This window comes from Phyllostomus hastatus, unplaced genomic scaffold, assembly GCF_019186645.2.
Source record: "Phyllostomus hastatus isolate PE091 unplaced genomic scaffold, TTU_PhHast_1.1 phas_contig_209, whole genome shotgun sequence".
In the NCBI taxonomy this organism is placed as follows: domain Eukaryota; kingdom Metazoa; phylum Chordata; class Mammalia; order Chiroptera; family Phyllostomidae; genus Phyllostomus; species Phyllostomus hastatus.
The window spans coordinates 22,799,378-22,815,218 of record NW_025333735.1 but is presented as its reverse complement, the minus strand read 5'-3'; the positions used below and the strand labels follow the sequence as shown (position 1 = coordinate 22,815,218).

The 15,841-nt window shown below is 36.9% G+C and overlaps 1 protein-coding gene across 6 annotated transcripts in view; it reads left to right on the top strand.

The window, feature by feature from the left end:
- PATJ (PATJ crumbs cell polarity complex component) overlaps window positions 1-15,841 on the top strand; it is a 327,386-nt gene that overhangs the window by 105,703 nt on the left and 205,842 nt on the right. For all 6 annotated transcript variants that reach the window (XM_045835301.1, XM_045835303.1, XM_045835300.1 and 3 more), the window contains 4 exons: window positions 2,031-2,150; window positions 3,614-4,009; window positions 8,781-8,904; window positions 13,926-14,100. In XM_045835301.1, coding sequence (XP_045691257.1) covers window positions 2,031-2,150; window positions 3,614-4,009; window positions 8,781-8,904; window positions 13,926-14,100 — 815 coding nt within the window. The remainder of the gene's footprint in view (window positions 1-2,030; window positions 2,151-3,613; window positions 4,010-8,780; window positions 8,905-13,925; window positions 14,101-15,841) is intronic.

Here is a 15,841-nt window from a genome sequence, read left to right as displayed (position 1 = left end):
ACAGAGTAAGAAAAGGGGGCCTCATCTTCTTGGTATTTTGGACTGTGGCGGGAACTCTGTCTAGATTTTCCCTGATGGTTATTTGCCTGATTATTTGGCCTGCTAGAGGAAATCACAAACTAGTTATGGCCCATAAGACTTAAATAGCATGACTTTACTTTCAAGTAGTTTAAGGAAGTGTTTCTTTCAGGCAGTATAAAAAAATGGAGCTTAGTACCAACGGGGTGTGGATTCCTGTGCTGTTTCTGGCAGAAACCTCAGGATCTCGGAGCCTCACCATTAGAGGGTTTTAGAGCATAATAATTGTGAGGTGGACCTTTGCCCAGGCTTCCCTCAGTGACCAGAAGGCTGTCAGGATACTTGGGAGTGGGTGGCCAATAAAGCGATGAGAGAAATTCTTATTGGAATTACCAGTAAGTAATTCTTTTTTTTTTTTAACATCTGGGTTGTTTTAGCAAAACTCTCTGCTTGTGAGCTGTAAATAGTGATACATGGATCTTCTCCCAGGTCTCTCTTTCTCTCATGGTTCACGTGGTGGCCACTTATCTAATCACTGAATGTTTGCTGAGCACTTACTCATTCCTCAGCAGAAGTGGGGATGGTGTCTGAATTAAAAGTCCCAAGGTCAGGTTGGCAAGAACAGAATGATTTTTTGTTGTCTTATATCATATAGATATGTTTTATCTACATATTTATAGATATTATATAATCATGTATTATAGTCATATATAGACACATATTATCTATCAAATGTAGGTTGCTTTCTCTTTTCTACAAACTCATCTCAGATGGACCACATCCAAAAAGTGAATGAGCTGACTTTAAAAACTGCACTGTATCTTCAGAACAGAATAGAGGTGGCAGTGGAGTTTTTGAGCCAGGCAGCCACGGGTCTTTGCTTAGTGCTGTGATCTGCAAGGCCATGTGTCCTTGCACCACTCACTTAACCTCACCAGCTCCCATTCCTCCCCTACAAGATGGGGGTTGCCTGGCATGGTGGTTGAGCTCACAGGTTCTAGAGCCAGACAGCTGGTTCATATGCTCAGTGTCTGACTAGCTATGAAACTTAGAGCAAATTACTGTGTCCTTTTTACTCATTTGTAAAGTGGGGTTAATAAGAGCATATAATTTTAGAGTATATATACACTAAATGAATTGAATTATTTAAAGTGCTTAAACCTATACCAGTGAGATACATGTTTGCTGTTATTTTAGGTAGATATACAACATAAAGTTCTGACCTTGTAGGACTGTTGGAAAGATTATGCTGAGATGAATCATACAAAAGTATTTAGCATAGGTTGTCGTATGTAGCTCTGACGTGATAAACGGTGGCGATGTTATTACCTGATCGCGAGACGATAAGCACCAGGGTGGAGAGTGACTTCTGATGCTGTTCTGATGCTTCTGCATCTTCGGACGGAGAGTGACTACACTCTAGCACGGCTTTTTGAATATCACCCTGGGGAGGAGATTTTTTTCTTTAAGTAACATTTAAAAAGAATACAAAGTGTGAGAAGCTTTGACCTGAGTATAGCTTTCTTTTTAATTATTAAAGAAAAGTTTGTTCTAATCATAAGCAGTGTGCATATATTTTATTATGTATTTGTACTTAATGGAAAAATAAGAATTAATCTGAAGAGATTTGAAACTAAGGTATTTTCTTAATTCTAAGTGTTTCTCTGGTTGCCAGAGTGGAGGGGGTGGGGAAATGAGTGAAGGTGGCCAAAGGTGCAAACTGTCAGTTACAAGATAAGTGAGTCCTAAGGACGTCATGCAAGGCATGAAGACCATAGTCAACAATACTGCACTGTGTACATGAAAGTTGTTATAGCAAAATGAGTACCAAATAAATACATATGAAATATATAATGTATATAAAAACATTATTTATATGCCTAAAACTAATATAACATTATATATCAGTTGTATCTCAGTATATTAATAGCTTCACAGTTGACAAAAATATTTCTTCAAATATTTCTTGTAAAAAAAAGTGAAATATAAGACAAAAATGTTTCTATTTTCAGGAAGATGGTAAAGAGGAAGAAAGTCATTATATTTTACATTCAAACACTATTGAAGACAAGACCGAAATTTCAGGAACAATTCATGATATAAATTCATCTTTAATACTTGAAGCACCCAAGGTATTTAGTAAATTTATTTTCCATTTGAATGGTTTGCTGTGAGCTAAAGTTTCTATAAAGAAGACAAAAGCTTGTTCTTATTCCCTTAGCTGAATAGATATAATTTAAATAATCCCCTTTTAGTCTTTATTATTTTTTAAACTGAAATCTTTCTCCTCTTGTATTACATTGCCTCTATAAATGACATTGGCCAGTGTAAGGCATTTTCAAAGAATAAACAAACTCTCTTTAAATATTTATATATTCTTAAAATTCTGAGGGTAGGACATATTTTTGAAAATAAATCTGTATTTTAAAATGTTGTAGGAAACAGCTATACAAAAGAACTTTTTATTAAGTCCTTTCTAAATAAAAGTTATTTAGTGTAACCCTACTTTCTGGATCAATTTTAGAAAGTACATTTTAAAACTTTTTTATTTTTAAAATGAACTATGCTTATTTTGCTCTTTGCAGTTAGAGTATGGTTTTGCTTTCCTTGATGAGAATGGTCTTTTGATATTGTTTACATGATTAGTTGACAGTGTCTCAAGCTGATATATAATCCATTATACTTTTTTAGTGTGGGCTTTTTTGGTTAAAATTTCATAACCACATGACATTCAAATATACCCTCTACTTAAAAAAATAACTTGGTTGCAGTATTTGGTATACTGTATTAATTAACATGTTTCACCACAATGATGTTTAGCTGCAGGTGAGGAAGCAATGGAAAAGAGTAGATTCATTTCAGGAATTTACCCATACTAATAATAAATAGGACTTAATATAGATAGGAACTGTCATTGATCCCTTAGTAGGAATCAGGTCATTGAGATCAGCACGCTGATATCCCTGGGTTAGGTCAGAGGCTCAGCAGATCCACATAATCCTCAAGCACTACCTGGGAACTCAACAATGTTCTTGCCCATCTGTGACTGTTTAGCTTCAGTTGTATGTACTTGTTGTTTTCATTAGTAAAATCAATTAGTTAGGACACACTCCTTATACCTTTAGTTTATATAGAATGTTTCTTGAGTGTTCAGATAGCCATAATTTCTTCTGAGTTACCTAAGCTTGAAAATCCTGACCTTTTAAGGCTTTGCTTTAGTAAGTAATAGTATGAAGTGTATCTGTATTCATGTACTACTTTTTATATGAGATCCATGAGTTAAAAGTTCAGTGTAGCAGTCAAACAAAATTCTTATTTCTGACTGAGAATTTTCAAGTGGTTAATGTATAATGAACCTTTTAGAATAGCTGTTCACCTTGCCAAGGGCAGATTTCTGCCTCTGATTTTATTCCTTGTCCCTCCTGGGTTGAAGGCTGCATGGTAGTGAGCTTGTATTTCTCCTTGTTTGTGATGGAGAGCTGTTCATGTTAACCATGCACTGACCTCTTATAAAGCCATTGCAGCTATAGAAAGAGTTTCTTTTCCAGCTCAAAGACAGGTGTAGTTTAAAAAATTTTGTAACTTCTTTTTACAGGAATTTAGAGATGAACCCTATTTTAAAGAAGAACTTGTGGATGAACCATTTCTAAATTTGGGAAAGTCTTTCCAGTCCCAACAAAAAGAGATAGACAACACCAAGGAGGCCTGGGAAATGCAGGAATTTCTGACTCCTGGGTTGCAGGAAATGGGTGAAGAAAGAGAAATGCTTGTAGATGAAGAGTATGAGCTATATCAAGATTGCTTTCAGTCGATGGAATTGTATCCCTCCTCGCACATTCAAGAGGCCACTCCTATTCCATCCATGAAGGAACTTCACTTTGGTACACAGTGGTTACATGATAATGAACCACCTGAGGCTCAAGAAGCAAGATCCATGATGAGTGTATATTCCCAGGAGACACAGCAGTATGGCTATGGCACTGAAAACATGGTAAGGGATGTTTCAGAACAGATCTTCCACACCTTCCCTGTCTCTTCCCCTTCCTCTCCCAGTCCCTGTCATGTAACTGAAAGAAACAAAATTTAATGGATCATTTCATCATGAGTCATTTTCTCTAAAATGTACCATACAGTGTGTTGCTGTAAGTAAAACTCTCTTTTCTGTATTATATAACTTTTAGTTGAAGTCAATTAGCTGAAATTGCCTTGCTTAATAGTGCTTTTATTATTATTATTTTTGCCTTGCCTTTTTAGTGATGCTTTTCTCCTAATTACCCACTTCAAGGAAGAGTTCTCTTGCCATCTGCAATGCAATTTTTTTATTTCCTCAGGGAGATACAGCTCTATAGTTCTCACATAGTGTATTTGTAAGAAAAATCAAGGCAAATTTATTAAAGAGATAGTGTTGTTTATATCTTCCTTATTCACAGTGTTCTCTTTGTAATATATGATATTAAATAGAAAGTCACTGAACTATAGAAAATTATCTCTACATGTGTGATACTGCCTATTTACAACTTGGCAGGGAAGCATTATATTTTAATAGGTTTGCCCTTGCTATTAAATCACCAATAAACTTTTTTTCTTATAAAATTAGAGTTAACTGGTCACCAATTGGAATCTTTCATTAGAGACATTTTTTAATGTTTAATTTTTGTCTCTTTATTTCCTGATCTTAATTAAATTCCAGGCCAGTGGAAAGAAACTTATTGTACAATGATACATGGCAGTATGTTCAGGTGCAGTATGGTGCTCCCCTCACTGAAGTTAACAACTTCCCTGCAACAATGTGCAAAGTGTGTTTGCACTTGCTCTGTCACAGGCAGAGAGAGCCAGGGTTTTTCTTTGCCTCTCTTAGACTGCTCCTCCCCTCTTCCCTTCTGCCAGCGCTTATGGGACCTTCTGCCATGCAAGGCACTGCACTAGATGACTTATGGAACCCCAAAGGATTCCTCATAATAGAGGACTCTGGGCAGTCTACCAGACAACAGATATTTTCAGAATGTGTGACAAATACCGTGATAGGGGAATAGGTGACACAGAACGATCTGATGCACTGCCATTGACATTGGTGCTTTCTCTCTTTGTCAGTCCCACTCCTGTATCTGTAAGTGCTTGACCCCAAACAGAATATTCAGTTTCACGGCACAAATTCTAGTGAATATTAATAAATACTCCCTTGGCATGGCTTCCTTCTCTAAAAAGAATATTTTCTATTTACTCAAGTATATGGCAACTTGAAATATAGGTACATTTTGCTATGCATTTAGGGATATAGATGAAATAGTCACATGTATATTCACAATATTTTTAATTAAATATTTATGTTTTAAAACCTGTAAAATGTTAATTTTTTGTCTATTCTCATATTTAATGATACAATTTTAATGATACAATTCTTTTGATATATATGTAATGTCAGTATCTACGTTATCACGAGAATCACTTTTTGAGTCTTTAATATGGCTTTCGTACATACCGTCTTCATTACCATCTACGTTGTTTGGGATCCATTAATATTTGCATCCATACTGTCAGTCAAAATTTTATCTTGATCTTAGGTACTAATTTGCATAACATTAGATTTTTAAAAAATTCCTCTTGTAAGTTTATATTGATTTTTAAAATGTAACCACTTACTCTTGTTTGTTCAAGTCCTCTTCAAAAACTTGTTTATAACAACATTGAATGCTCACAATTTGAAGGACATGCATCCTAATGACTAAATCTGTGTTAAATTTCCTAGCTTTCTGATTCTGTGAAGTAACCTCTGTAGGCTTCCTAAACTGGAATTAAGATTATTTCAGCCCTAATAAGTCTTGCCCAAACAATATTTTATTTTCTTTAAGTAATTATATGTTCTTGCTTCGGACATTACACTGTTCCTGTCTTCCCATACCCCACAGTGTAGGGGAGGAAAAAAACTTTTCCTCTACTCTCTTAGGTGGCTGGGACTCTGGAATTAAACTGACAAAAGATAGATTAACAAAATAAAAACAATTTGTTAACACCTGTGCAATGCATGCACACAAAGGAGAAACGTAGTGTTGAGTAACGCAAAGGGTTGTTAGATTTGGGGCTTGTGTATCATCTTAATGAAGACCAATGGATTTGTACACAGTGGACCAAAGAAAGGGGGTTAGGCTTTTATGGCTGGCAAACTGTGAGAAGGTAAATATATAGGGGAAATTGGTGGAAAATAAGGATTGTTTTAGTAATGTTTATTCTGTACACTTCTCTTAATGCAATCTCTGAGCTGAAAAGTCTAGAGTCGTCAAATCCGGCGATTGAGAATCAGGGGTGGATAGAGAGCTTTGCTGAACTGCTTTCTTAGTTGTCATCAGCTCAAAATAATCCTTGTGCCAAAGTGGCATATTTCTGGGTCAAATATTCTCACTGCCTACAACAGGTACACTTGCATGATCAGAATGGGCTTGGGTCTTTAGTTGCCCTTCTCTTGTTACTGATGGACCCCTGTGATGATAATTTATTATCTTTTATTACATGCCCAGTTCCCAATATTATCTATTTACAGGTGTTCTCCAGAGGGAAGAGGACATCCATTTTGGGTTCAGATATAACTATGTTTGTGGAGTGCAAATAGTACCCAACTACTTCAAATTTTTTCTCTACCATCCACTTACTCCATTTTAGCTGAAGGGTGAAACCGTCAAGGTTTATACTTGTGGTAAAATATACATTACATAAAACTGACTACTTGAAACATTTTTAGGTTTACAGTTCCAGTTGAATTAAATATACTTAAATTATTGTGCAACCATTACCACCATCCACCTCCAGAACAACTTTTATTTTCCCAGATTGAAACTCAGTACCCACTAAACAAAAGCTGCTCATTCTCCCCTTCCTTCAGTCTCTAGGAACCAAAGTTTTACTTTCTCTAAGAATTTGACTCCTCTAGGTACCTTATATAAGTGGAATCATACAACATTAATACTTTCGTGTCTCGCTTATTTTGCTTAGTGTGCTGTCTTCAAGGTTCACATGTTGAAGCCTGTGTCAGAATTTCTCCCTTTTTAAGGCTGATTAATATTCCATTGTATTTATATATTGCATTTTGTTTACCCATTCATCGGTTGATGGACACCTGGGTTGTTTCTGTGTTTGGCTATTGTGAATACTACTGCTATGAGCATTGGCATACATATATTTGTTCAAATAACCAAATTTTGTGGGTGTATGCCAGAAGTGAAATTGCTAGGTCATATGGTAATTCTCTGTTAAATTTTTGAGGAATCATCATACTGTTTACACAGCTGCTGAGCCATTTTACATTCCCACCAGCAATGCACAAGTTTTCCAATTTTTCTACACACTCACCAACAGATATTTTCTGGTTATTTTCTTAAAAAAAAATTAGGTGTGAAGTGGCTTCTCATTGTGGTTTCTATTTGCACTTCCCTACTTCTTAGTGATGTTGAGCACATTTTCATGTCTTTGTTGGCTATCTTCAAATTTTCTTTGGAGAAATGTCTTTTCAAGACATTTGCCCATTTTTAAAAGATCTGATATATTTTTGCCAGGATTATTTACCTGAAAATGATTATATATTCTTATTCTCTATTTAGAAAAAAAACCTGAATTCATTTTTCTAAAGATCTAACCTCTCAGATTCAGGCATCTATTTTCTTAATCCTTTCTCACATAATTTCCATTAACATTTTAAAGAAATGTTCAAATGGTCCAGGATTACTATGAAATTTCCTCTTCTTAAGTACTCGGTGCCTACCATCTTCTCCTTATTTCCTTTTGTAAGAAATTATTGTTTGTTTTATTCTAGGCAGCTAAGTAGTTGTAACTCCTTTCTAACCTCTATTTAACATTTGAGTTCAAGTCTATGTTCTATGGGCTTCATTAGGTATCTGATATACCTACAGACTTAGCTATATTTATAATCTGGAAAAAATCTAGCAGTATTTGGTACTGCTAGAGAAGTTCTTCTCTTACTATTGAAGTCTGACCAATATAACTTATAACATGGACTGTTGCAAAAGGTATAATTCATATTTCTGTTTTAAACAATCTAAATTTCCAACAGTAGAGAATAATATGGTGTTATTTGCCATAATTGAGACAAGGCATATCCCTGTGGTGGCCTAACGTCATTTAATTTTATGCCTATAAAAGTTTTTAAAAATATCATAATAAAATATATCAATAAATATGGTATGTTCTGTAGGATTATAACTTCGGAAAACCATAAAAGACCTTTATAAAATGAGGACAAGAGGAAAGTGTAGTAAGTTATTGACTACACTTATTTCTGGTTTTAGGTTTGGGTAACTGAGTGTTCACCATGCAGATAAGAGTGCTAGGGAGGGTGTAGCAAAGGCTTAGAGCTGTGAAAATTCATCACATGTTTTGGGTTCAGCTAGTTAAATGTTGATCCAGCATGATCAGCTGGTAGTATGCCAACCTCTGACCTTGCTGGACTAGACAGATCTTTTATTCCTCTACCTTGGTAAATGTTTATTTAAATCCACTTGCTAATGTTTAGAAAAACAAATTTGTTGTTAAAAAAACCCCAATGTTTAGAAAAAAACAGGTTTTACTAGCCTGTACCCTTGCAGATATTAAGTTACCACTGTTTGTTACTGCTCATTCCAGTATAAACTGTTACTTGAGAAGGCCTGTTTTCAGGGCCAGTTTTCCACTGTCATTATTGTCTGTTTAAACTACATTATAGTGTTCCGCATTTTATCATAGAGTACTAATGCATTTCTGGTTTTCTTCCTCTCGAGATGAAAGAAAATTTTGGCATTGATTCCCTGCCGTCCATATCCTCAACTGAAGGAAACAGTCAACAAGGCAGATATGACGATCTGGAAAATCTTAATTCATTAACAAAAAGCAGTCTGGAGTTAGGTTTGTGATTTTTTTTCCTTATAAACACAAATTGCATTATTTTGCAATCTTCCAGTTTTATGTTTATATGTGGTAAATTTCACTGTCACATTTTCATTCATTATAGTGTTTCAGATTTAAATCTGTTTATTAACTAATCTCCTTCAAAATACCTGGAAGAATAACATTGTTCATATTTCAACTGAGAATTTTCAGATCATGTTTTCTGAGAGGGCTGCATTTTCTCTGCTTCATTTTGCTTTTTATTATCAGTATGGATTAAAACTAAAGCTAGTACCTTAGGCTGAATCCGAAATAAGTCTCTACTAATATATATTAAAATCTCTGATGCTATTAAGTGATACTGTTAGCTCATTGAATGGGGTTGTTAAATATTAATAAAGAGAGGCATATTTTAAACATTTATGAAACATTTTAATAGCCATATATTACAGTCAATTTTGGTGCATTAATAACTTAGTTTCCATTAAAGAATCTTGAAAGTGTCATGCCTCTCCCTGCCTCCTCCCAATATTGATTCTTAAATAATTTTGAAAAATTGACTTTAAAACATAACTTTTTTTCATTCAACACTGAAATATCTAATGTCGTTATAATATTGGGATCCCTAGGTGAGACTGTTAAATTCTTCCCTAGCACTGGGATTTATAGAGCCATTGTTCAGGATTTATGCTGCCCTTCACCTGTTATGGCTCTGCTTATAGGAAACGTCTTTCTCTGTGCTCAGTGCTTGTATTGTGTGGTAATGCATTGTAAGGGGAGAGAAAGAACTATAGAACATTATGTATAGTTATATGAATTCAGCATTCTATTAAGTGAAATCCAAAGAATAGGGTTCTTAATGGTAAAGACTGAAGGCCCTTATAAGATGGTAACAGTTGTCAGTTCCCTGTGGGTCAACAGAGCTAATGTTGAATATCTAAAATGAGATGAGTTTATCTAGTTTTTCATGATGTATAACTAATCGTGACTAAAAAAATGGGACTTTTTTCACCAAAATTCACCCCATTTCTGTAGTCCTCAGATTATTAAATACTTGGAGAAAGTTTATAGTACCAATGAATAAGTAAAAGAATTAATAAACCATGTATGTGTGGTTGCTATTGATACTTTAAAACCATCTTGGTGTCATTGTGGCGCAGAAAATTTTTGTTGGTAGGTTGCACCATGCGTTGCAGGATGTTTAGCAGCTTCCCTGCCCGCTAGCCCTACATGCCCGTGGTACCCCCACGCCAGTGATGATCAAAATCACAATGTGTCTACATGCGGCAAATGTCCCTTAGGAAGCAAAATTGCCCCTGCTTTGGGCCTATTTATGCTTTATACCATCAGGATCGAAAGGAACAGACAAGATAAATGGAGGGGGTATTTGTGAGGAGGGACAGTGGGGCTGGGAAGAATATAGGGAAAGAGATACTCTCTTCATGGCAGGATCCAGGGCCCCCATGAGACCTGCTTTGTGTATTATCTGGGTGACTCCCAAGTTAGTTCCACTGCCTTCTGCTGTCTATATAAGTTTCCTAGGGCTGTTGTAACAAATTGTCACAAACTTAGTGGCTTAAAACAGTAGAAATGAATTCTCCCCATGTTCTGGAGTCCAGAAGTCCTAAACCAAAGTGTTGTGTGCCCTCCAAAGGCTCTGGGGAAGAATCTTTTCTTTGCTTGTTCAGCTTCTGGTGGCTCCAGTGTATTTTGAGTTGTGGCTGCGTCACTTCATCTTTTGCCTCTGTCTCCTCATGGCCTGCCCTTCTTCCTATCCATGTCTTCTCTTCTTCTGTCTCCTACAAGGACATCTGTCATTGAATTTAGGCCCATTTAGGTAGTCCAGAATGGTCTCATCTGAAGTACTTACTCACAGCCTCAAAGACTACTCCATCCCACCCCCATCAAATGAGGTCACATTCATAGGTCCATGGCATGGACATATCTTTTAGGGGGTTCACCACTCAACCCACTACACTGCCTTAATCTAGTATTTTGCAAGGCCCTGGAAATAATTTATTTTCAGACATTATAGCTTTAGCAATGAAACTATCTGAGATCTGTCCTCACTAGAAAAACATTCATAACCACATGCCTTTAGAAAAACTTGGGAGCCTCCACAATGCTATGTGGTGGGTGTCAGTGTTTGAATTAGTGTGAACTGTGGGTGGGCTAAGAAATTACTGATTCAGAGTCAATACAGATTTCAGCAGCATACATATTGAGTTAATTCTACTCCAAATTTCATTTTGCTCTCAAGAGCCCTGCCCAGCATATGGCAGACTGTGTCAGGCCCGGACCCTCAGTATTAAGCAGTTAACCTGCTGAGCTACCCACAGGACTTCAGGCCTCTGCAATCTTCTCCATTTCCTCAACTGTGAAATGAAGGATTTGGGCGAAGTGTTCTCCGAAGCCTCTTTCACATCTGTAGCTCTTTAACTGCTTTATTAGTAACAATTTAGATTTATCTGTGAACAATTAATTTAAAAATTATTTTGGAGAACCTACATGTATAGGGCTATTCTTGACTCTTTATTCATACTTTATCGAAAATTATGTATCCTTCAAGAGCCTATACTCTTCATGGGCTGTGACACCAAACCTACAAATTAGTGTAATTAATAATGTAAAGTATACAAGATAAATTTTTAAATCAGTAATACATGTAGTATTACAAGATTTCAGAGAGAAAGTAGTTCTTTTTCCTAATCTTTGACTGCCCCTACTGGGAGTGTGCCTCCAGTGAATTCTGCCTGAATTTCTGTCACACCCAGGAGTCAGGCACATACTCATTTGCATGCCAGTCTCGTACTATAGACTAAGCTTGTGGAGGGCAAGGCTTATCTCTGATTATGTTACCATAGTAGGTGCTCAAGAAATATTTGTTGAATGAGAAAGTGACATGGCACTCATATGTGGTTATTTATACAGATATCAACGTCCCCTTTTCCAGTTGCCAAGTTGTACAGTATCCAGTCTCCTCTCTACTTGGATACTTACTGCTTTTATTTCGTTGATCATGTATTCTTTTTCTTAAAAGATTTTATTTATTTATTTTTAGAGAGAGGGAAAGGAGGAAGAGAGGGAGAGAAACAGCAGTGTATGGCTATCCCTTGCCTGCCCCCTACTGGGGACCTGGTCCACCACTCAGGCATGTGCCTTGACTGGGAATCGAACCGGCAACCCTTTGGTTCTCAGGCCCACACTCAATTCACTGAGCCACACCAGCCAGGGCTGTTGACCATGTATTTTTGTACCCTATCACGTATAAGCCTTTTGAAAAATTTTCCCATTCCTCTCCTGTAAGCATTAACTTTCATTTACCCAGAACATTTTTTTAAGTTCCCTGTTTTTCTAACCTTTGTGCTCCTGTTACAGCCATTAGCTGACAACTGTGCAGGTCCTAAAGGACTTGATTTGTTTTATGGGCTCCTGTGTACTGTGGAGCACTTGGTGAACAGCCCTGTAAAGTGCAACTATGTCAAGTACCGTGAGAGATGAAAATGTGTGCCTAAGCACCACCAAGGGTCCATGGGGAGTAGTGGGGCAAAGGGCATGAGCATTCTTTGTGTGGAGCAGGTATTGCAAAGTTTTAAACAAACTACAGCAACCGGTGAAACCCAATGCTATAATTTAACAGGCTGCTTTTACTAGCATAGGTGGATGGGAAATAACTCTGTAAATAGAGCTGTTTTTTCTGTCCTTAAGACTCTGGTTTTAGGCAATTGCTTGTAGAATCTTGATCCCACTCCTGGTTCCTCCCAGTGGGGAGGAGGCAGACATAGGGAGAGCTGAAACAGTGGGACAGTGATACAGGTATGACTGTTTTGTAGGAATGTGAGCCCCAGTGGATGTGATGGAGTGTGCATGGGGTTGGGAGAAAGGCAAGTGAGACCTCCTTTCACACCACCTAAGCATGACACTCATGTCACTCCCTCATCAGAGTCTCTGTTGCATTATCCACTGGTTAGATCCTGATTCCAGAGCTTCTAGACAAGGTAAAAAGCAGAAATAGTAGTGAGTTTCCTAGAAAATTTATTCAGTATGAAGAGATGGAAAGTTTAAGTGATGCTTATAGGAAAAGTTTTAGAAGAGTATCTATATCTTTTAGTCAAAAATCATTTCTCATTTTTGATAAGGCAGATCTCCAAAAAGTACTGTAAACGTCTGGACTTAAGGGAGGCATTTGATGCACAATTCATCATATTTGTATAACATGATAAAGAAAGATTGGCTGGAAATTTGTAATAGATTGGCTGTCTTGGATACTGGGGTGTATGATACCTAAGAGTGATTAACGAACTTACGCCTGCATGGTGCAAGTCTCTAAGCCTGTGCCATAGGGCTCTTGGCACAGTTCTGCCTTATTCTTTTTTTCAGTAAATGAAAAAATGACAGATGATTTGTCACGTGAATCTGCACATTCTAATTGGCAAACTCCCTATACTATGCCTTAGATTAGTTCCTCCATTTATAAAATACATTTGCTAGTATCTTTCCTCTGTAACACATTGTTTGAAGTGAGAATTAAACAAGATAACAAATGTAAGAGAATTCTGGAATTTATAAACAAAGCCCTTTTAAAAAATGTGTTTTTACATGGTGATGTGTAATTCTGTGGAATTATTATTTTTTTAAATCAGTGAAATGTTGGAATGCCTGTAATTGAGACAGCCTACGTTAATAAAGCAAAATTTGTAGTAAGATTAGAATACCATTATAAAGGGGATTTTTTGATAAAATGTTTATATTGCTGAAATTTCACCAACTTTTCAGTGAGGCCACATTCAAAATTGTAACTTTCTTCTGCTAAGCAATCCCTATTTCCCCTTCCTTGCTTCATTTTTCACCATAGTACTTGTCACCAACTGACATATGAAATATTTTACTTATTTAGTTTAAGTCTTATAAGACTTATATAAATAAGTCTTCTACCTGGAAAGGGCTTGCCCATAGTAGATGCTTGTAACTATTTGTTGAATGAATGAAGGATTATAGAAAGCATCTCATGTTCACTATCCTCTCGGTTTACTCCTTAGGCATGATAATTGCAAATGACGTCCAAGGTCCTGGCCTGCTTGCTGAACTTCCTGCTACAGCTCAAAGAAGGCACCAAGAAGATCTGCCCTTATACCAACTCCCAAGGGCCCGAGTTATTTCCAAGACCTCGGCATACACGGGGACGTTATCTTCTAGATATTCCACTGATGCATAGTATGATTTCATTTCCTTTTTGCTTTTACATTATAAAATAGTTTTCATAGCTTCCATAATAAAACAGGCATGATTATGGCAGAACATTTGGAAAATATAGAAAAATATTATGAATAAAATCCATTGTATCAGAAAATTACTATGAGAATTTCACATATGTAAAATTGCACCACATATAAAATTTTGTGTTCTTGCAGTTGTGTGCAGAATGGATTAAATAGAGTATTTGCTTAGAAAATGAGAGGTTGCAAGTTCATTCTAACAACTCAAGCAAGAAGTGCTTGAAGACAGATGAGGGAATGGATTTAAGAGTTAGAGAATCTGTAGGAATTGGTGACTAGTAACATGTTGGAAGTGAGAGGGAATAGTTGAGGATGGCTTGTGTTTCTGCAATGGGAAGCCAAATGGATAGTGGGATCATTAGTTCCTTGACATAAGATTATAGGAGCATAAACAAGTAAGAAGGGAAAATAATGAGTTAAGTTTGAGACATGTTGAAGGTCTAGGTATCTATAGAGCAGCAAAGTAAAGTGGAGTCAGTCAGCTCCATGATTCTCAGGATTAATCTTGACATCTAACCAGACATGGATAATTGGGGACCAGATCAAGCAAGCATAGGTGAAACTCCTGGATTTGAATAGTCATCCAGAGGAAGGTTAAGTAATAAGAGGAGCATAGGGGTAAGATGGGAGTTCTTCAAAGCAGTAATATTAAAGGCATGGATGGAGGAAGAAAATAGTGAAGTGGAATGAACAAAAGGTAGAAGGAAATTGATGAACTAGAAACCAAGGGAAGAGAACATTTTAACAAAAAGGTCATCACAGACTATGGTCACATGCTACCAGGAGGTCAAGGTAAATAAGATGGAAAAGTTTTCATGGGGCTTGGCCATATGGCCCTTGGTAAGCACAGGGCAGTTTTATTAGAGAGGGTAGTGGGTTGAAAATTGACCAAAAGATTTGAAATTGGACATGGTAAGAAGAGACCTGTGTTTTGAGAATAGTGATCCTGAAAAAAGCAGATAGAATTCATGATTAGGCAGGTAGGTAGATAGATAGATAGATAGATAGATAGATAGATAGATAGATAGAGTGTGTGTATGTGTCTGTCTGTCTGTGTCTTTTTGGAAAAGGTCAAGACAAGGAATGTGTAGATTCTAGGATGAGGGTGATTGAGCATAGTTCTTAAAGAAGGTAAAGGGAGTGGAGGGTATTGCATACCTAGAGATTAACCTTTGATAGTTTGATATGAGGAAGTTCACCTCCTCCACAGGGGCAGATGCCACGAATGAAAGGAAAGTACAAGTCTGGGTACTATTTGTTCCTTGGGGGCAGGAATCCAAAGCGATTTTGGCCTAGTGACCTTGATTTTTTTTCTCTGTCATTTAGGGGGAAAGCTATTTACTGAGAGTGGTGGGGTACTAGTAAAGTGGGCATTAAAAGAAGAGGTGTCGGGGTAGAGGTTAGTTTTTGAAACAAGAATAGGGGGGTAATGACTTAGTTGTGGAAAGGAGTTTAGAAAAATACTGGCCTCCACTTTCCAACTTCCCAGAGAGCAAGAGAATGAGCATTACCCACTTGAGTGTGGTAATGTGGCAGAGAATTAGCAGCTGTTGAGAAAACAGAGCAGGTATAGAGGACATTCAGTGAGGAAGATAGGGCATGGGGTAGTTTCTTTACAGTTCAAAGAGATTCCACAGAGTGTGATAAGTAGTTTGGCTGGGCAGGCTTTGGGGGTGGAG